Source organism: Rana temporaria, chromosome 2, assembly GCF_905171775.1.
Source record: "Rana temporaria chromosome 2, aRanTem1.1, whole genome shotgun sequence".
Classification (NCBI taxonomy): Eukaryota; Metazoa; Chordata; class Amphibia; order Anura; family Ranidae; genus Rana; species Rana temporaria.
Window position 1 is genome coordinate 342,991,270 of NC_053490.1, and position 23,292 is coordinate 343,014,561.

General features: G+C 43.3%; 1 protein-coding gene and 1 long non-coding RNA gene across 3 annotated transcripts in view; one reads left to right on the forward strand and one right to left on the reverse strand.

Annotated features, from left to right (window-relative positions):
- The window catches only part of CDK18 (cyclin dependent kinase 18), a 287,497-nt gene that overhangs the window by 78,821 nt on the left and 185,384 nt on the right, over positions 1-23,292 (reverse strand). Inside the window, exons 6-7 of one of the 2 annotated variants that reach the window (XM_040337544.1) lie at positions 15,054-15,168; positions 12,291-12,385 (exon numbers count right to left, since the gene is read on the reverse strand). In XM_040337544.1, the coding sequence (XP_040193478.1) occupies positions 12,291-12,385; positions 15,054-15,168 (210 nt within the window). Of the gene's footprint in view, positions 1-12,290; positions 12,386-15,035; positions 15,169-23,292 lie in introns of both variants that reach the window. The other variant, XM_040337543.1, reaches the window with a different exon arrangement.
- On the forward strand, positions 10,690-11,253 carry LOC120927108. Its single transcript, XR_005747033.1, has 2 exons — positions 10,690-10,888; positions 11,116-11,253. It is a non-coding gene; the product is annotated as an uncharacterized LOC120927108 (long non-coding RNA).

The following is a 23,292-nucleotide window of genomic DNA, read 5'->3' on the forward strand; positions in this document are numbered from 1 at the left end:
GGCGTGGCAGGAACACCCCTTAAGGCAGGACTTTGATGTCACTGCTCAAGGTTGCATTTTTATAAAATTTACATTAAAGTAAAATAATCCGAGTGCTGAAATAACAATTGCCGCGCGTGATCACGTGTGTGTGTCACCGTTCAGCATTGAAATCGTCACTCGGTCAGAAATTATGGTTTCTTAAAAGGAATGAAACAAATCTTAAACTAAGTCATGACGCTGTAAACCAAGCCTCGTCATGAGTTATGGCGCATGCGCCCATACACCGCCTCAGACCGCTTGCGTTCCACCCAAGGCAGATCTTGATTGGTTGGTAGGGCGGGCTTACCAATATCCTTATAGGTTAACAGTGACATGACCCAGCAGGATTGAAAATAAGGCCGCTGATAGACGAACTTAACAATAATATATATAAACCCCGCATGTTGATAAATATCATTGGGCTGATATATAAGCTAAACATACCAGTACTGTCTGAGTGGCATTAACATAAGATGACTGTACCCAATCTTATTCGGATTGTGTACTTTTATAGATACAAATAAGAATGAATCAAATAGTGAAATTAGACCATTACTATTGTGTAAGTGACCGCGCTGAGCGGTGTCTCATATATTAAAGACACAATTGGTGATTGAATCTCAATAAATCCACACTCAAACCCTAAATTAGGGGTAAATTAAATAGTGTACCAAAATTTAAAATTTAAAATTTAAAAAAAGGATTGAAAATTTATATAATTGTGAAATAATGATTAATATTCTAGGTGACACTAAAAATAAAATTGCTCAAATTTATGTGAATTATATCTCCAAATAACACATCCGTGATTAATTGTTGTTTCATCTATACTGCCAGCATTATTTTCTTCAAAAAGTTAGATGCTCAAATTTAATGGATAAATGAGGAATGGCACAAAGTGACATTAAGCGTTGTTTATAAAAGCATTAATATCGATGGGACAGAATGAATAATGCTATTAAATTGTTTATATATATATATATATAAATAGGTGGGCTACGGATGGAGAGTCCGCTCTGACTCAGCTGCTCTCTACCCTAACCCCTCAATAGGCCAACACTCAATTATAGGTTGGGAATTGAGTGTATAAAGCAAGAAGCTTTACTGACTTGTGCGGCCAAGTAGGGGTTGGTTGTCGAGTTATTAGGGGAATTTTTTTTCTAGGGTTTTTTTTTTTTTTTTTTTTTGGGTTTTTTTTTTTTTTTTTTTTTTCTTTGGGGGGGGAGGGGTTGGTATTTTTTATTTTATTTTTTGGGGGGTTTCTCTCCCCCTTTTTTTTTTTCTTATTTCTCTCTCATTCTTCGTTTCCACTTTCTCTCCCTTCCCCTCAACGTCGGAGATGGAGGGATTAAAAATAACCTCCCTGAACGCAAAGGGACTTAATGTCCCAGAAAAACGCAGGATGTTGCTAAACGATTTGCGACATTCAGAGACAGATATTGCCTACATACAGGAGACTCACTTTAGGACGGGGGGGCTCCCACTATTGCAAAATAGGTTCTTCCCTTCTGCCTACCACGCAGGGAACCAGGAAGCAAAATCCAAGGGGGTCTCTATTTTGATTTCTAATAGGATCCCATGGACATTAGAAAATTGCTATCGAGACCCAAAAGGGAGATACCTTTTTTTAAAAGGGAAGATAGGAGAAACAAAAGTGACTTTAGCTACAGTGTATGTGCCTAATGTACATCAAGATACCTTTATGAGGAAGACTCTCAAAGAATTGATGGAGTTTTCAGAAGGCAAATTGATTTTGGGGGGGGATTTTAATATCCCCCTGAATCCAAAGATAGATACCTCAAGGGGAACTTCGTCTATCACAGAGGGGGTCAGACGGGAGGTCCTACGTAGACTGTACGAAATCCAGCTGATGGATGCATGGAGGATGTTACATGGGGAAGAGAGGGACTACACCTTTTTCTCCAATCCCCACCAGGTGTACTCCAGGATAGATCTCTTCATGATACCTCACTATCTGATCTCCTCTGTGAAGGAGGTGTCCATTGGTAATATTACATGGTCGGATCATGCCCCAGTTAGTCTGCGTATCTCACTATCTGGCATAGGGCTTGCACAGGAGAGAAGGTGGCGTCTAAATGAAAGCCTCTTGCAGAATAGGGAAGTGAGAGAAGATGTTGCTCGGGAAATCACAGAATATTTCCAAATGAATGCTACCCCCGGGAGTAATCTAGGGATGGTGTGGGAAGCGCACAAAGCGGTGATCAGGGGGGTTATCAGACATGGATCGATTCTAAAAAGGAAGCGAGAACAGCAGGTTAAAAATTTACTAACAGAGATCCAGGAATTAGAACTACAACATAAAAAGACACATACCCCTCAAACAGGCAGAGAATTGAGCCACCTGAGAAGGCAGTTGACAGAGATCCTACGCTATAAGGCCAAAGCAATAATACAAAGGGGAAGGAAAATAAATTACGAATTTGGAGACAAGTGTAGTAAACTACTAGCTGGGAAATTGAAAGAGAAGAGTCAACAAACGTATGTCCCGCAAATCAAAGGGACAATTAAAACGTACGCCAAAGGAGATAGTGGAGGAGTTTGGGAGATATTACTCCTCTCTATATAATTTGGCACAGCTACCAGTAGCCCCACCCAAAATAGAAGAATATCTTTCAGCAATGGACTTAGCTAGGTTATCATCAATAGCTCAGGCCAGTTTAGACACCCCCATCTCGATAGAAGAAATAGAGGCAACGTTAAAAACTATGAAGGAAGGGAAAGCCCCGGGACCGGATGGCTATACGATAAGATACTATAAAGAATTTGTAACACTACTGGGAGGGCAGTTAGCAGAGTTTCTCAATGCAGTAGGCCAGACGGCTGGGTTCCCGCCGGACGCATTACTAGCTCAAATTATAGTCATTCCCAAAGATGGGAAAGATCCGGCGGAGTGCGGCAGCTATAGGCCGATTTCATTGTTAAACTCCGATTTAAAACTCTTTACGAAGTTACTAGCAAGACGGATCCAAGTATGGTTACCCGAGCTAGTCGATATGGATCAAGTCGGATTCGTACCTACACGGGAGGCAAGAGATGGTACAATAAGGGTTCTTAATCTGGTGCAGGAGGCCACTGACGGGGACATCCCTTGCGTGTTCCTAAATACTGATGCCGAGAAGGCTTTTGATAGAGTGAGCTGGAATTTCCTGTTCTCAGTACTGAGACACGTGGGCCTGGGGGAGAATATGTTAAGGTGGATAGGAAGTGTTTATACAGACCCACGTGCCTCATTGAGAGTTAACGGGATGTTCTCTAAAACTTTCCAAATCACAAACGGAACGCGCCAGGGATGTCCCCTGTCACCGCTACTATTTGTGCTATCTTTGGAGCCCTTATTAAATAAAATACGCCAAAATCCGGATATACGGGGTATACAGATAGGGGGGAGAAGGCATAAAATAACTGCATTTGCAGATGACTTGCTGTTTACTATATCAAACCCTCACGTATCTCTTCCCAATCTCGTCAAAGAAATCGCTAAATTCGGAGAGCTCTCCAACCTAAAAATAAACCAAGCAAAATCTGAAGCAATGAGTGTGTCAATGACACCCCAGAAACAGTCAATTATACAACAAAACTTTGGTTTTAAGTGGAAGACTGCGCTAAAATACTTGGGTACCCTGATTCCAGCAAACATAAAAGAAGTTTTTAAAATACATTTTCCACCTCTTCTTACTTCAATAAGAATGCTACTAGAGAAATGGCAACATGGACTACATTCATGGTTCGGCAGAAATAATATAGTCAAGATGAGCATCTTGCCAAAGATTACGTATTTGTTTCAAACACTGCCGATATTGATACCATCGGCCTTCCTACGGCAAATTAGTGCCCTCCTGATGAAATTCATCTGGGCAGGGAAAAAGGCAAGAATTAAGAAAGAGGTGATGAGGTTACCCAAGTGTTTTGGGGGGATGGCAGTCCCGGATATTGCCAAATATTATCAAGCGGCACATTTGACGAGATTGATAGACTGGTGTAGAAACGGACACTATAAAAGGTGGGTTGAGGTAGAACAGCAGACCTGTCCAATAACACTAAGTAGAGCCCCTTGGTGTTATAAGTTATTGCCAAGTAAGATGAAGAAACATCCCATAATTGGCCCAACGTTGTCAATCGCAGCTAAAATATGTAAAAATCCAAAATTCTCATCGAAGTGTTCTCCCCTGTTCCCTATATTAGGGAACCCAGGCTTCATGCCAGGTACAGCAGGAGCAGTTTTTAATAAATTAAAACAAAGGGGTAAAGTACAGGTATCACATTTTCTGCAAACTGGTATGTGGCCATCATTGGAGGCCCTAACAAAGAGAGGAGGGAATTATGAGTTATCCTTTTGGCAAGCATTTCAAATAAGCAACTTTTTAAGATCCCTGGGACAACCATCTAATTTTCGGCGACAACTAACAACATTTGAACAATACTGCGACGAGGAGGAACCAATACAAAGAGTGAGTTCAAAGATGTATAGACTATTGAATTCCCCTCAGGAGGATTTTGAGTTGCCGGGACTGGGGAAATGGGAAAGAGATCTGGGGAGAAATTTCTCACAGACTCAACGTAAACACATAATTCACTTAGCACTAAACTCCTCAATATCTACGCGAATACAGGAATCCAATTATAAACTATTGTTCCAATGGTATTATACACCAGTAAGGTTACATAAATTTTCTAAAGGCTACTCAGAGTACTGTTGGAGATGTGGTGTGGAGCAGGGAACCTTGCTGCACATATTTTGGTCCTGTGCAAAAGTAAGAGATTACTGGAAGGAAGTCCAGAGAATTGTTCAAAAATTTACGGAGCACCAGATTCAGGAGGATCCAGCTTTTTTTCTGCTCCATTGCTCACAAATCCCAGTGCGAGAGTACAAAAAGATGGTGATATGTCACATGATAAATACTGCCAGAAATGGAATAACATTACAATGGAGAGACAGTAGATCACCCTCCATTGCGAGATGGCTCAATAGAGTGAGAGAGACTGGAGCTATAGAAGACCTGATCCTCTCAGCCCGGAACAAAAGGGAACAGTATGTAGAAACTTGGACAGGTTGGAATCAGTTTATGAGTACGGAAGAGGGGAAGAGATTACTGGAGGAATAGATAGGGGAGAGAAGATTCCTTTTTGGGTAGAAGTGAAAAGGGAGAGGCCGAAGGGTTGAAGTAAGGGAGGATCCGTCCGTCTCCGGCGAGGTAGGGGAGGGAGAGGAGGGGAGGGGGTTGGCGGGGTTTTCTCCCTTTTTTTTTTTTTTTTTTTTTTTTTTTGGTTGTTGTTTTGTTGAGGATTATGCTGATTCTAGGTTTAAGGGGGGGTTAGGTGGGGTATAGGAATGGACAAGGGAACAGAGGGGAGGAAGAAGTGTGAGGTCAATACAGTGGTATTAGGAAACGGGAAAAGAAGTTACTGATAAAAGGCAGGCGGGCTTGGGAATAGAGCAAGAGGACCGGGGAGGTACTGCTTTTGGTTTATTCTTCTTAAGTTTCTGAATCCCAACCTGTTTATTTGCTAGCCCATCATAAGTGTGTAGTGATAAGAACTATATGATTATGTATCCATTGTATAAGATATGTTAACCTTCTGTGAACCTTACCATAAAAGAAAAAAAAAAATAAAAGATTTAAATATGAAAAAAAAAAAAAAAAAAAAGCATTAATATCAGTATCCACGTTGAGGCCATAAGGGAGATATGTCCTCAATCTATGGATCCATGCCATTTCAGTTTTAGAGATTTCTCTGATTAAAGAACTCCCCCTCCAGTTCGGCTTGTATTTATCGATACCCACAAACAGGGTTCCCTCGGGGTTTCTGTGGTGAACCAGGTCATAGTGCCTTGAAACCGAATGGTTCGGAAAACCACTTCTTATCTTAGCTATATGCTCGTTCAATCTAATTTTTAGTTCTCTTTTAGTCCTCCCCACGTACTGTAACCCGCATGGACATTGAAGTAAATAAATCACCCCTTTACTCGAGCAGGTGATAAATGGTTTCACTTCATGCGTTCTCCCAGTACTGGTGGAGGAGAAATGAGAAATCTTCCGATCTTGACATTTGTTTAGAAGGCACACTTGGCAATTTTTACACCTGTGATAACCCGTGAGGTTTTGCCAGAAAACTCTTGTTTCACTGGGAGGGTCTTGAACGCTTGGGGCCACACTAGCTCCCAAGGATGAGGCACCTCGAAACACCACAGACGGTCTTGTTGGTAACACAGGTGCGAGTAAAAGGTCGCTTTGCAATATATGCCAATGCCTTCTAATTAAGCGTTTGATGTTCTGATGTTGTACTGAGAAAGTAGTTATGAACGGCAAAGAAAAGGCGTTCCTCTCTTGTTTGGTTTGAACCTTTAACAGAGATTCCCTGTTCATGTCCCGGGCAGATGATGCCTTGGGTGGAACGCAAGCGGTCTGAGGCGGTGTATGGGCGCATGCGCCATAACTCATGACGTTTTATTCCTTTTAAGAAACCATAATTTCTGACCGAGTGACGATTTCAATGCTGAACGGTGACACACACACGTGATCACACGCGGCAATTGTTATTTCAGCACTCGGATTATTTTACTTTAATGTAAATTTTATAAAAATGCAACCTTGAGCAGTGACATCAAAGTCCTGCCTTAAGGGGTGTTCCTGCCACGCCTCGCTGTGTTGGAAGTCACGAGCGTCATAGGTGTCCGCCCCTTTGGGTAAAGTCATTTGGACAAACCTATGGACATCGATTTCCGGTGAACCTAGTGATCCGGATGTAGATCGATGCACTTCCGGTGCGCGTGTGGGTCCCGGAGCGAGGCCTGGTTAGTGAATTGTTTGATCATTATTGTCTTGTCTATAAAAAGGGGTGGCGTCCCACGCCACTCGTACCCCGAGAAGAAGTGATCTTGTCACGAAACGCGTCGGGTGGAGTGAGTGACGTGTGGACGCCATCCCCTTCATTTCTCCAAACGAGTGGCTGTTGTTCCTGGATACGTCCGGCCGGCGTTACAGGCCAATTGCTGTTTTTTTTATCTACAAATGTGAGTTGTATATTCGTTTAATGTTATTTTAAATAAATCACCCGGATTTTATGCCATGTGGAGCTCTGTCTTGTTGTTTTCTATATCCATCGCTGGATACGGCTGGGTTCTAGTGCGAGTGGAGGATCTACTACTGCCTTAAAATCTTTGGTTAAGAGATATGTTGATAGTGGTCCGGCAGGACCTGAATTTCTGGTAAGCAGCTGCATAATTGGTGGTGGATTCACATCTGGTGTTCAGTTACAGCATTTCTGGAATTTCACGGGTGTCTTCATAGCCATATGGACTTATCATCTATTTTTCCAACTTTGGATTCTATGGACTTTTTTACAAAATATTAGTTTTGTGATTATCAATTTTAGCAAATACTGCTATCACGGTTTTTATCATTTGTGTTATTATTTGTGTTATATTGTTTAAGTCACCGTAGTTTTTGGGCTCACACCAACCACCATTTAGGAGGGACTGGCAGCCACGGCTTCCTGACTCTGCTATTTGCAAATATTGCAGTCACGATTGACACATCCCAGTGTCATTTGACTACTGGGTTTACACACACCAATGCTCAGTGGGAACAGGCGGCTACGTCCCCCTGATTCCACGGACGAATCTATACCTCCAGTTTAGATTCACCTGTTAACGCACATATTTGGTCACACATTTGACACAAGTGCACAATTGAGTTTAGCGCAATTATCCCCCCCCTTTTTTCGATCTTCTCAGATCCCTTGATGGCATTACTGTGCCACATGGTTCTTGGTTGGTCTCTCTGGATGTGGAGGCCCTCTATAACTCCATCCCCCATGATCGGGGGGTGAGAGTTGTGGAGGAGTTCATTTCAGAGAGCACTGAGGCCCTACCTCACTACAACCACTTCATCTTGGAATTATTGAGTTTCATTCTAAACGACAACATCTTTTTGTTTGGCGGCTCCCACTTCCTCCAAGTACAGGGTGTTGCTATGGGGACCAAGTGTGCCCCCTCCTATGCAAACCTGTACCTGGGGGGGTGGGAGCGTAGCCTTTTTCACCGGGAGGATATTCAACACCATCTTGAAAAGATCCCTATGTGGCGACGTTTCATAGATGACGTTTTTTTCATCTGGACCGGGCCACACTGTGAGTTGACCTCTTTCATCGATAGTCTCAAGATGAACGAGTTCAACCTCAAATTCACCTTTGAGACTAGCCAAGAGAAAATCTCCTTTTTGGACGTTGAAATTTTGATCCATCAGGATGATACCATTGGCACCTCCCTGTTTAGAAAGCCCTCGGCAGGGAATGCCCTTCTCCATGCTACCAGCTCTCATCCTGAGCCTCTTAAGTCCAGTATCCCCTATGGGCAGTATTTAAGATTGAGGAGGAACTGTAGCTCGGACCATGATTTCCTTCATGAGGCAAATTTGCTCCAGAGACGGTTTCTCGATAGAGGATACAGCAAAAAGTGCCTAAAAAAGGCATTTGCAAGGGCCAAAGCCAAGAGCAGGGGTTCGTTGCTTCATGATCCCAAACTTCCTAAACAGAATCCAGGTACTAGGATCATTACTCGCTTCTCTGGGCATCACCATCAAATTAAGGTCATCCTCCAGAAGTACTGGTACCTACTAATGGGTGATGAAACCGTATCGAAACATCTATGCTCTTTTCCCCAGATCACTTATCGAAGATCCCTATCTCTGCGGGACAAACTGGTCCGGAGCCATCATGCCAGCCGGAAACCCATTTCGGCTGACATGCTTGGCACACGACCATGTCACAACTGCTTGTTCTGCAGATATATCCACGCAGCAACGACTCTCACTCTCCCCAATGGACGGAGATTTAAACCTCGCTTCTCTGCCAACTGCCAATCCATAGGGATTGTATACATCATGTTGTGCGCATGTAATGCGTTCTATGTTGGGAAAACGAAGCGACCATTCTTTCATCGTATCAGGGACCATGTTGCCCTGGTACTGAAAAAAAGAATGGAAACACCTATCAGTAGACACATGGGGCTCTTTCATGACTTCGAAAGTTCCTGCATGCATTTTTTTGCATTAGAGCACATTCCCCCCGGTGACCGAGGAGGAGACTATGACAAACTGTTTCTTCAGAAAGAAGCCAAATGGATCCATCAGCTGTCTGCATTAAAGTCCCCCGGTCTTAATGATGGGTTTAGTTTCAAGCCCTTTCTTTAGGTTAGCGGGCAATACAGTATTATTTACATATGTATTTTGCCTCTTGTGTTTGTTTATTCTTAACACGCATATGTTCTGATGCATGTTCTATTTGTACATGAACTGACGGTCTGCTTGATCTATCTCCATGTTCATGTTCTTTCTTTTCCCTTTTTTTTTTTTGTGTTTAATTTTTTTTTTTTTTGTGTTTACTTTTTTTTACTTTTTTTTTTTGTGTTTATTTTATTTTAATTTTTTTTATTTTTTTGTTGTGTTTATTTATTTATTTATTTATTTTTTCTTTCTCTTTTTCTTTTACTGACCGTTTTTGAATTGAAATGTATTCGATGCTATTTGTGTCATTTTTGTGTACTTATTGTTTAATAATGCATGTTTATACTGAGCATATTTTCTATTTGTCCAGGTCCGGACCATCCTTTTACTATGATGTTTTTCATCGATATGTTTTAGGGAGATATTGTTAATTTTTTCTCCTCTGTTGGATGTTAATTTTTTTGATCCAACATTTGTCATGCTGTTGGGGTACACTACCCCTGTGTTATTTACACACATACTGAAATTTTTTTTTTACTTTTCTTTTCAATTTTGTTCCACTAAGCATGCATCCCTTTCGGGTCCCACTCTTTCCAGCCGTTTTAGGGCTAATCACATGCTATATGGGCCTTTGGGGCGCACCCGATTCGTGGTCTTTGATCGGTAAGTCCACGTGGGTGATCCCCCCTTTTCTCTAGGGTGCCTTTGCCATTTGGTTGCTGATGGCCTGGGTGACTCTATGCCACCCTGGTCCTTTGTTGGAGACTCAGGTTAGTCATCTCGCCCCTTTAAGAGTCTAAACCATTTTGGTTATTCCTATTTTGTTTGTTCCGACCCCTCGTTTAATCTGGGCGGAACTGACCACCTAGGGGCGGCCACCTTGGATCTCCCTGCCCAGCCCATTCTGTCATTGGACACACTTTTGATTCAGGCCCACCCCCAGCAGTTTTGCATCACAGCTGGGGGGTATTTAAAGGTCAATTATGTTTGCTCTTGCCATGGCTCTGAAATGTCAGAGCTTCAGGCTGTCTCTGCCTTATGATTTCTCAGGCATGTGATTTCAACCTCTTCAAACAGGTTTGTTTCTCTCTCTTTCCTTGTTTTATTCTACAGCTTTTTTTGATATCCTAATATTACAGCATTGGGTGTTTATATTGACACCATTAGTGATTATATGTCTTCTTATATGTTTTTTATTAGCAACCAGTGTTGTTAGAGGTTTCTCTCCAACTGATCAATGCTAACTGGCTGTTTAACTCTTCCTGTGCTGGACGCAATTTTGCTAGTCCCTTCTTTTGATCCGATCCAACTGCCTATCCAAAGTATTTACATATGCTTATATATGGATACAGCTGTATATAGAAACTTTTATTATTCACCTTATTGCTTGAGATTTTACCCCCCCAGAATTCTTTGGTGGGTCTACTCTCCCATTATTTATTATTGTTTACCTTTTTTACTATAGCATTGTGTAAACCCCACTTGGACTGACTGGCTGGTGTGGCTCTCCTTTGGGATGCTTGCTAGATTCGGCACATATACTGTGGAATCCTTTTTCACAGTTTGATTTAATGGCATACAGCTGATTTTAATTGTGATTGGATGTTCTTGGACCTGGACGGGTAAGTGTGCTCCTGGTCTCTTTCACTGTACAACTAGTTTATGTGACCTTTGTATTTTCATGAACTACTCTATTACAAATGTTTATCCCCCAAATATCATTTATGTATAAATATAGATCATTTTGTACTGCAACACCAGCGGTCTGTACTTTTCAGACTGTTGTTGTTGTTTTTGGCAATATTCACAATGCCTTATTTTGTTTTTCCCTCTTTTTTCTATTTTGTAGCTTGTTGCACTGCCCTTGATAAAGCTCAATCGAGCGAAACATGTCGGGCCTCCTCCAACAGGTTCCTCTGCTACTGTTTTAGTCGCTAACATCACCTATGAGACCATCCATGTCTTGTTTGATATTTTGTGTTATTTAGAAAACCAATTTATATGTCTGAATAAATTATTATTTTTATATTTATTTCATTGTTTTGGATTGAATTTTCCAATATTAACACCTTTAAAATCCCAGGGTTTGTCACCCTTTCCCGCATTTCTTGTTTTCTGTTTATATCGGGATGTGGTGTTCAGTGATTTGAGTATCTGTGCTTCATTTACATACTTGCGAACTCGCTGTTCGTTGGAGATAGGCCCACTGTTCACGGCCTCCATGTGAGTGCATGTGCATGTGATCCATTATTTCCCAGGTTATCCCCACAGTATTATGCCATTTTGCCTCCTTCTTTAATTTTTTATCATATCCATCTGATGCAGAGCCTACACTCAGCCACAAGCCCCGCTGGGCTCTTGAACATATCTAAAGTGTTTTTCAGGCTGTCCATGCTTTGGCGAGGTGAGCATTCTGAGCCACTAGAGGTGTTTGTACCGAAGTTTGTCTTTTCCTAAACACTGGAGTGTGGTTCTTCACTGTATCACCGTCTACTGTTCACCAAAGACTGTACATTTTTTCTGCATGTTAGACTTTCACTTGAACTGTGATTTACCGGATTTTGCACCTCACATTTTTTGTGGTACCCAAATTTTGTTTTTGTGGTACAGACTTTGGACTTGTATGTATTTATAATATTATGTATTTATAATACTTCGTTATTATATCTGTTTTTGAGTGTTGTTATTTTTGCACATTGCTATTTTTGGGTTACTACACTCACTTTCACTGCCCAGATTGGGTATTGCTTTTAGTGGCCATCCCACCCAGGTGGTGGGCCTTTCTTTGTTTTTACCCTTCCCCAGTCACACAGCGCAGTCACTATCACCTATTTTCATTCACTTTCTTTTTCTGGCTAGGACAGACTTCAGGTGACCGCAGCAGTGCCCCCTTAGGTTTATAGCACCGATAGCGCGAGAGCTTCTCCATTTAACTGATGAGTCTCAGATAAAGGTTGTAATTTCTTAACATAATACCCTATCTGCATCTTGTTTTTGACCATATGTTAGGTATATTAAGCTTACCAGATATTCAAAGACTAAAGTTAAGGAATAATTTGTGTGGATGATGTCATGAAGTGTTACAATGTTAGCATGCTTCAGATTCTTCAAAAGGGACACTGAAAAAGAGAAAATACATATAAACAATATTAATTACAGTAATTCAAGATGTTACCATACATCATTTTAAATGACTGAATTGGGTCTTAACTCATAACTGATCAGAAAGTGTAATAGACTGGTTACTTACTAGAATGTGCATGTATTTTTTTTTGAGAACAATGGACAGGGTATATACCTACCTGCCCTTAAACAAGTCACCAGAGTGCCAAAACTCACCAAGACATTAGCTTGATGGAAGTTTGGGGTTTGTACACCAAAGCAACATATTCAGGCTGCCTGGCAGTTAGAAAAATCTATAAGACAGTTTTTAAGTGTATGCGCAATCCTTTATCCTGCAATCCTGAGCAGGAAACAGAAATTGATTTTTATAGGTCTGCGGCAGAACTACGATTGAAGGTGAAACATATGCATCAAGATGATACATATTTTCTCTACTAACATTTGCACAATTAGGAATTAGTAAGAGGTAGAGATTTTATTCCAGAAGAAAGCTGCATAATTAGAATAAATCAGTTTAATTGCACCTGTTTACCCTTGTCTCGATGTGCCACAGAAAATATTAATGTCACTCACAGCAATTTAAACTTTGCTTCTGCTGTATAGCAAAGAATGGGGCTATTAAAAGGGAAATTTTGAATATCTCATTCTAAGAAAAAGTGCTAAAACTTATTTTTATTGCCTGTTAGAAAATAAAAAATGCCCCATTAGTCATAAATAATGCTTGAAATAATAGGCAATCTGTTTTGATAATTGAGTCATCTATGGCCACTCCAAGCCAACAAGATCTACCAGAAACTATCATTTTCACTATAGCATAATAAAAGAATGATGATCACATATGAAAAAAAATGCAGATCTGTTGGATAGTGTGTCCCCTGCTAGGTGCTGGGTTTATTGCCACCACCCCCAACATCACTACTGTAGTTATGTAGGGGCTTGCAGGAGGAACCACAGCCCCTTCTGGGGAACACACTATCTGACACAACTGGAAATGTTGGATAGCAGTAGTGCACACAAGTCTACAAGAAAGTGAAGAATTAATTTGCAGCCTGCTGAACAAAAAAATATACAACCTATTTTACAGGGAACAGCTTGGGAGTTTTTTTTATAGGGTCAATTTAAAGCTCAAATCTAAAACTTTTTTTTAGTGGGGGAAAATCAGAACCTGTGTTAACTCTACGACTTTCTTTGTTCCTTTTTGGAAGCATTTTCTTTACTTCCTTACTTTATAAGTGCAGTCGGAACAGTCAGTAAGGAATTTCACCAATTCCGGTCTACTGGAAATTAAGTCACAAGAAAGCCCCAACTGGATTCAGATACCAATAAAGACTTTCCAGTATACTGTGTCCACATTAAGCACATTTCCCCTTTGGTCTGGTTCACAGGTGTCAGGCAGAACAGGAAATAAGGGAAAATGTACTCAATGGGGGACACATACAGTATTTAAATGTGGCAAAACAATAATTGCCAGTTAAATTTTCTTATAGCATGGCACTGTGCTCTTTTACAGAAGTATTTTTAATTAATCTCCTGTCATGTATATGCAGTAATGTTTGTCTGTCAGCTTACCTCCTCCTTAGTTCACCTTAGAGGCCAGCCACTCTCACCTGGCTGCTTAAGTAATCTCTCCTCTAGCATGGCTCCACCCCAGGCCCTATCAGGGAACTCTATATTAACCTGTGCACTGCAAGCCAGCCATGCTGATCAACAGTGTTTGTTAAGCTATTATGTGTTTGAGTTCCTGCTTGCCGTGTGCTACGTCTGTCTCTGTTTTACTGATCTTGGCTTGTTCTCGACTATCCATGTCTGCTTGTGACCTTGCCCTTTGTTTATCCTTGTCTGCTAGTTGCCCCGACCTTTGGCTTATCCCCTCACTATCTCTTGTATCCTGAGCTGCTGCTTCCCCTCTATCCTTTATAGCCTACTGTGAGCGTGAGCTGGGGGAATCTGGGGGCCACCACCTGGATCCAGTTGCAGCCCTGGGGAATCTTAGGCTCTAGCTCCCTGTGGGATCCCTGTTAGTGCTCCAGTGGACCTGCCTTCCTTAGCCTCCCAGTGTTCTGTCCGCAGCAGTCAGTCGTAGGGTCCACTACCTTAGCAGTGCAATCCTGACCCCGACAGTGTGCATCTGTCACCTGACCGCAGGTGACCTGACATCTCCCCACACTTGTCCACACCTAATGCTCAATTAACACTATGCATAGCGGGAACGAGTGTTCCTGCTTGCAAATTTTAAAGCGCAATTTTGTGTGTCGCGCACAGGGCAGGCCATTCACAGAAAAGGCCCTGTGGCCTTTTTTTTTTATTGCAGAAGAGCCATGCAATATCCATCTACCTGCTTGGTCACTGTCTTCTCCAGTGATGAAAACTGAGCCCAGCTCAGCTTACATAGCCACCACGGTCCCCACGTAATGGGACAATGGCCTCCTGCACATGTGCAGGAGTGACTTTATCCCACGGCGATCAACGAAGATACCCAGGAGAAGATGCTGGCACCGGCAAGGAACAGGGACCGTTGAACTAAAGGTGAGTGTAACTTAAGGCAGCATATTAATAACACAAATAAGTGAAAACCACAAACATGTTAATTGTTCAGGAAAAAGCTTTTACCTGTAGTGCCAATTAAAATTATCTGTGACAATTTACCTGCTTCCTCTCTCATACCTTCTCTGATAGCTGTGCATGGTGCTCCTTCCTCGTGCTCTAGTCTGATCTCTTTAAGAGCCACCAGGTTCCCTGTCAGCTTGCTGCGTCCTTTAAATACAGTGGCATATGTACCCTGCAAAACAGTTTACAAACACATTTTAAAACAAGGAACCACATATGTCACCACTGTGTATGGCCACATAACTCCTCCTACTACAACTACTGTAGGAAAAAATCACCACAACATTTATATAAATATTAAGGGGTCTAACACAGCTTTCCAAAAATAAAAACAAATCATCTAGCCCATTAATAAAGCACAGCTGTTTGCTTTACAAATGTGCTTTCCACTTCATTTGCTTCAAGGTTCTAAAGCAAGCACAGTCCTATTCATTTTAATGAATGATAAATAAAAAAAATGCTGAAAGAAAGAAACATGTCTTGACCTTGCTCTCCTCCTACACTGTGTTATGCAGATGACCAGCCGTAGGACATAACATTACATTCTGCATGTTATGAATTAAATGTAAAATGCAGGAGAAATGAGGAATAATCACTACACCATTCTGCAGAGAGAGTGGATACTACTGTACTTTATAAATGGACTCATTCACTTTTTGTAAAGAATAGGTGGTTTTGTTCTGGTATACCATTTTTTTTTTTTTTTTTTTTAAGATATATTTATTGAAAATGTTCCAATTGTTATACAGAAAGTACAACAAACAATAAGCAGGTTACATACAGAACCAAACTATGCCTCCCGTGTCTCAATAAGATATAATATGGTATTAAATAAAAAAAAAGGGACAGTATGTATTAAATCACAATATACATAGAGATGGAAGGGTATATGCAAATCAAAGGACACCAATACAGTACCAAAGGCAGTGGAAAAATAAAGAGATTATACTAACATCCAGGATCCAAGAACGTCGGGGTAACGGGACTAGATACCCATTTATGCCACAGTTGTCAAGAAGATTTTTTTTTTTTTCCTAAGTTTAAAGGTAAGTTTATACAGAGGTAAATTATTGTTTACCAATTTAAGCTAAATGGTCAGGTTTAGTGGTGGCCCATCCTAATTCATGCGTCCAGCCATTAATCTACATGCCAGACGCATTGGATTAAATATATATTTTTTTAAGCACATGATTACAGCCTGAGGCTCTAATTGACTTTAAAAAAGGTGAGCACTGCGCCCTGAGCCCACCCAGTTTTGTAACAATACCGAAATAATATTTGCTATTGTCTTCCTGATTCTTCTCCCCGCCAATCCAGAAGCTGGACCTGAGACCCAATTAGCAATGGAGTCTTAGGACTCCCTGGCCAATCAGGTCTTAGGACACACGTCCTGCTCGGCCGGGAGGAGAAGCAACGGCCTGGCTTTTTCTTCCCCCTGCCTCCTAAGGCAAGGCCTCTGATGGCAGCCTTTCCGTCCAGCTCTTCTTAGCAAAGAAATACAGTATACTTAATAGACTATTACATATGCAGGAACCACCAAAGATACCTAGTAAAAAAATTGTTAGGGTGCAATATATTAGGTAAACCCAATAAAGTAAATACAAATTTGTTAAAGTGGATGTAAACCCTAAATTTTTTTGAATTAAGACTTATATGTGTTACAGCAGAGAATGTCATTTCATCTGTACCCAGTCTTGCCACGAAGAGTTAATCCAGCTCTGAGCAATTCTCTTATCTTTTTTCAGTAAGATAAAAACAGACACACAGATAAATAGGTGTCTGTTTCTTCCCCCTTACTGTGACTGACAGGTGATTTCCTTATCTTATGCACCAGCGTGAGAGAGGCATTCTGTGTTCTTCACGACCCCCCTCCTTTCTTCTCCAGCTCTCTTACGATTGGCTGCTTCACGCCTCAGCATGATTGCGCATTCTGAAGTCATATGGTGACTTTCCTGGGTTTTGACTGGATTTTAGTTATCATGGGGCATAATTCACAAGACCAGCAGAAGAGTTCAGTGTAAGAAATATCGATGCCTGGCCAAGGTGAGTGTAGAGGTTGCGGGGAGTCTACTGACCTCACGACTCCAACCACAAAGCCCTGGACAACAGACCTGCCCACAGAATCTGGAGTATTGCAGGGGAGACATTTGACAGGTAAGGATACATGCAGGAGGCATGTATATCCTTATAGATCAGCACTATAGAAGTAATTTAGAAATGATGAGAGTGGGTTTACATCTACTTTAACTTATGACCAAAACGTATGAACTATTGGGCAGGACCAAAAACAATGTATGAAGTCAGCAGAGTCTCCACAGTCTCTAAAACATTCAGATATGGGGCTTAGGCCCATCTTATACATCCAAGAAGGGGTAAGGTGAAAAATTGTATTTGTATAATTTTATCTCTGGAGGATATTACTGAACTCTTCTATGTATCAATGAATTCAGTCCAGTACTCACCAGTAAGATTAATATTTAACCCAGCCCATCGAGTTTGTGCAGCAACTAACCTAGGATTAAAATCCGCCATTAGGTTAAAGTAATATTCTGACATCAATTTAGTGGTGTCTGACCTCCTTAGTATTTTCTGCAATTTGGCCACAGATAACGGGAGCAAGTGAGAGCCAAATTGTGCTTCGAGAGACTAATAAAAAAACTAATAAATAAAAAGGAGGAAGGAAAGTTAAATTTGTCTTTTAACTGGGCAAAGGACTTAAGGCCCTTCTCAGTGTATAGGTGAAAAAGGTATTTAATGCCCCTGGAAATGCAGCGTTGTGGATCTGGGATCCTAAGGAGTTCATGCAGTGTGGGTTAATACCAAAGTGAGATATTGGAGGAAGCAGTACACACAGCCTTAGAGAAACAAGTATAGTAATAAAAAGAGATAATGTGGTACGTAACATAGTTGTCCCAGGACAGGGGGGAACCTGCCCTCGATACACATGCTACTTGTAACACATGTTATGCAGAGATTCAAAGGAGGAAACTATAGCGACTTCAGTAGTAGTACAGGCATTGGATAAGGAAGGATGCAACCAGTCATAGATCACCACCAACTGGGAGGCTATATTGTACAAATAAAAATAATGAAAAAAATAGACCTAACAAATAAGAAGGTAATTTCAAAAATTCTATGGCCTTTTTTAGGGGCGTAGCGATTCAAAAAGAATTAAAAAAGTAATATTTCTATACACTGAGTAACGACCGATCAAACACCGCCGATCGCTCAGTTCTCACAGCTCCGTGAGCAGAAAGCTGCTGACTGTCAGTCAGTGGCTCTCTGCTCTTCCCCCCACACTCATTGGAGTGCTGGGCTGTGGAGGGGGCTGGAGTGGCTGGCTCAGGCTCTCAGCAGCTTGAGGGGGGAGGGGGCAAGCAGGAGAGTCAGGACGCTCTCTCTACGTTGCAGATAGAGAAAGGACTTGTGTGTTAAGGAAATTTAAAAGCAAAATCAAAGGATGAGGTAAGTGAAGGAGGACTGCACTAAAGTAAAGGAAGCTATTTAGGGAAAATATTTTTTACCTTTACAACCCCTTTAAAATTCATGTGCGTGTAAAGGCAGGCGCCCCAATACTTTTGGTGATATAATGTATATATACAGAGAATATAGTATAACAACAGGGTATTTAAAAATAGTGAATATGACATTTACTGTTTTTTTTGTGCAAATTCTTTACACATTTATTGCTTTATAAATATCCTTCAAAGTTACGTGTTATGTTACGTCACTTTGCCCTGTGGCCACTAGGAGCGTGCACACGCCACCGAAGGCACGCGCGTGCGCCCGCTGCTCGCCCCCCAAGCCCATGCAAGTGCCCGGCGGGCATTTTGCGATCGCTTGTGACACAGCGAGAACCGGGATCTGTGTGTGTAAACACACAGGGGCAGATCCACAAAGCACTTACGCCGGCGTATCTCGAGATGCGCGGCGTAAGTGTAAATGTGCGCCAACGTATCTATGCGCCATATCCCCAAAACTAGATACACCTGAAAACTAGATTTTTCCGACCGAAGTAATTTTTCTACACCGGCGCATCGTGGGCGCAAAAATACGCTAGACGCACCGTTGTTTTGCTATGCAAATATGCAAATGAGGGAGATACGGCGATCCACAAAAGTACGTTTGTCCGGCGCAGGCTAGGCGCGGTGCGCATCAGCTGTTTGTCTGGTCTAAAGTTACCCCTCATAAAAGCAGCTTTAACTTTGCACCAGACGTGTGCAGGTCAGCTAAAGCAACACCGTTAGGGACGAGCTGAGCAGCCACACTAAGGCCGAGTACTCACGGCAGGACATGTCCGATGAAAACGGTCTGCAGACCGTTTCCATCGGACATGTCTGGCCGGGGACTGCCCGGGGACTTCTGTTCGATGGCTATACACACCATCGAACAGAAGCCCGCGCGTAAACATTACGCGGGGCGTGTCCGCGGTGTCGCCGCGTCGATGACGCGGTGTCGCCGCGACAATGACGCGGCGACGTGGGCGGGCCGCCTTAAAAATGCTTCCACGCATGCGTCGAAGTCATTCGACGCATGCGAGGGATGCGGGCGGCAGGACATGTACGGTAGGTCTGTACAGACGACCGTACATGTCCGGGCGGACAGGTTTCCAGCGGACTGTTTTAAAACAAGTCCGGGAAACAGTTGTCCGCTGGAAACCTGTCTGATCCGTCCCAAAATGGTCCGCTCGGGCCAACACACGGCCAAACATGTCTGCTGAAACTGGTCTGCGGACCAGTTTCAGCAGACATGTTTGGTCGTGAGTACGGGGCCTTACAGGACAACAATCTGTATGCCAACATGCCAGGGGCATCCATGGTCATAGTCAAAGCCATTACTACTGGCTTTAGATGCGCGCAGAAGGAGGAGGTAACAGAGGAGGAGGAGGGCACGGGAGAGGATATACCGACCGCGCATAAACGTCTTTGGCATGGGTGATTCTGAGGTGTATCGCATCTTCAGATTCACCCCTACTAAAAAACAAGCATAAATCTGCGCTATCTGTGTAAAAAGCTGCCACAAACAATCTAGTGAAACAAGAAAGTGATAAATATACGAAAACAATAAAAGTGGCGCTAGAACGTGATAATGATAGAAATATTAAAGTGAACTGAATCATAAAACTGTGTAAACAAAAATAAAAAGTCCATATATGATAAATCCAACAGTGAATCGCTGGAAAGGAACACCGTCTGTGAATGGTCTCCTGTGACGAACAATTAGAAACACCACGGTGGGATGAATGAATAAATGTGAAGGGATGACCACCACCAGGAGGGGAGGCTTACCAGAGATATTGAACCCTGTTAAGAATACGCCTAGAGGGTCAATATAGGCTGTTATATGAGTTGATGGAACCACATCAATCGGATCCGGATACACTAAGAAAACGATGGCTTGAACACATCACTTTAAATCAGAGCGGAGGGGGGTGGCAACGTCTTGATAGTAACTCCCAAGAGGCCAAACCGTATCCAAAGCACATAAAAGAAAACGAAGTCTCATAGTGTAATACCGTAATACTGGTGAAATTTATTAACGGTTAAAAACACTTACAGTTCTGAAGAAGACAAAGGGCATCAATAAAAGGTGGCGCATGGCAGCAGCAGAGTCCCTGCTGCCATGCGCCACCTTTTATTGATGCACTGTTTTGGATACGGTTTGGCCTCTTGGGAGTTACTATCAAGACGTTGCCACCCCCCTCCGCTCTGATTTAAAGTGATGTGTTCAAGCCATCGTTTTCTTAGTGTATCCGGATCCGATTGATGTGGTTCCATCAACTCATATAACAGCCTATATTGACCCTCTAGGCGTATGCTTAACAGGGTTCAATATCTCTGGTAAGCCTCCCCTCCTGGTGGTGGTCATCCCTTCACATTTATTCATTCATCCCACCGTGGTGTTTCTAATTGTTCGTCACAGGAGACCATTCACAGACGGTGTTCCTTTCCAGCGATTCACTGTTTTTGGATTTATCATATATGGACTTTTTATTTTTGTTCACACAGTTTTATGATTCAGTTCACTTTAATATTTCTATCATTATCACTTTCTAGCGCCACTTTTATTGTTTTCGTAGATTCACCCCTACTGCCATCCTGGAATTAACCACAACCCTGAAAGATGACATCACCAGCCAGACAAAACGCTCACATGCAGTGGAGCCACTGGTCAAGGTACTGGCAACACTCCATTTCCTTGCCAGTGGCTCTTTTCAGCGTACAAGTGGAGTGGTGGCTGGGATGGCACAATCCTCCATTAGCAGATGTGTGCACCAGGTTATCCCTGCAATCCTCAGACGCATGGCCAACCAAATCATCAGACCCACCCAGGAGGACCTGCGGGTGAAGGTAATGCGTGATTTCTACAGAATTGCCAGATTCCCACGCACTGTGGGGGCCATTGATTGCACACATGTGGCACTACGGCCCCCCCATGAGACAGAGCACCTATACCGCAATCGGAAGCACTGGCATTCCATCAACGTACAGGTGATAGCCGATGCCCAATGCCTCATATGGCACGTCCGTGCCAAACACCCAGGATCCAGCCATGACAGCTACATATACCGTCAAAGCCCCATCCCAATGGAATTCGAACAGAACATGTATGGGGACAGCTGGCTGGTTGGTGAGTGACATGGGTGTCAGGCATGACTGTCCCACCCCATGATGCAGACATCACGAGGGGCACATGCACGACTAACATCCTCCTGTCTTTTCCCTTCCAGGTGATGAGGCATATGCACTTGGACCCCATCTCATGACTCCATTCCGGAATCCCCAAACCCCAGGAGAGCAAAGATACAATGAAGCACATGCACGTACCCGTGGAGTGGTGGAACGCACCTTTGGCCTCCTGAAGTCCCGTTTCCGATGCCTGGATAAGTCTGGGGGTACCCTGTTGTATTCTACAAACTTTGTGTGCCAGATCATCGGTGCATGTTGCATGCTGCACAACTTAGCCGTGAGAAGGGGCCTGGAGATTGACATACGTGATGACCTGACCCCCAAACCAGACAATCCCCCCATAACCAAGGCTACCCCATCTTCTTAGGGAAGAGCAGTCAGGAGATGCCTCGCAGTAGGCACCTTTGCACATTAAACACACACATTAATCATGGCACAAGGAGAATGCACGCATGCACACCACTGTGGTCCCTAGCACACACACCCCACATCCTCATCAAATTGGATTAGCACAAGCCCACCATGCAGGACTTGGGAGCAGCAACGCCACGCCAAGGCTCCAATTATGTCACTGTACATTCATACACCATTCACATGGACCTGGGGATCACTTCTCCCTGGTGCTGGGGATCCCTTCTCCACCACAACCGATGGTGACACCCCTTTTCCGGCAGGAATGTCACCCCCACAATCAAACATCATTCACAAAAATAAAACAAATCATAATCACAGTAAAAACTAACAAATAAACATAAAACACTGAATAAAAAAAAGACAAAAACCTAACGCCGCTGGCGTGACCCACGCCTGGGGCGGCCATGGCCACGGCCCCGGCTCCTCAGGGGAGACTCATGGGGGGGGGTAATCAGGGGAAGGAGGAGCATCCCCTGGTCTCTGCCCACCTGGCGGCCTGCCTTCCAAGGCCACGGCGATGCACGTGAGGCCCACATTGAGGGCTGCCGTGTTGGCCTTGACAGCCTGGGTCAGGGCACACAACTCCTGACCCACGCCTGCAGGTCGCTGAAGCAGGTAATCACAGCCAGGGAGTTGCAACTCATGTCCTGCATGGAATCCTTGATGGAGGCCAGGCTCTCCATCCAGTCCAAAGTCTGGGTGACCTGACCCAGATGGCGGGTCTGACAGGCCTGGTCCCTCCGGAGATTTTCCGGCAGAACCTCTGCCACCCCCCTTGTCTTGCGGGTCGCCTTCCTGCCTCCTGATGAGGCTTGTGGCCTGGGAGTAGGGGAGACCCCTGGGGGGAAAGCCCTGTTGGGGGAGGAGTGGGAGGGGCTACCCCTGATGGAGGCCTGACTGCTGCCAGCCCTAGGGGGAGCCTCCTCCAAATGGAGAAGTACCTCATTCCCCGACATCACCTCCTCCTCCTTAACCTCCTCATGAGGTGAGCTGGGGCCACTCCCCTACACAGAGGACTCCTGGCTTGCCTGGGGGTCTTCCTCAGACTCCGATGTCCGGGGGAGGCTGCGGACTGGCCAGATGGCCCAGCACCCTCCTGCACATCTGTGGATGACACAAAACATTCACATGTTGGAGGATCCACACACTTGTCAGATATTCCCTCCCCCCCCCCCCATGCTACACACCAGATA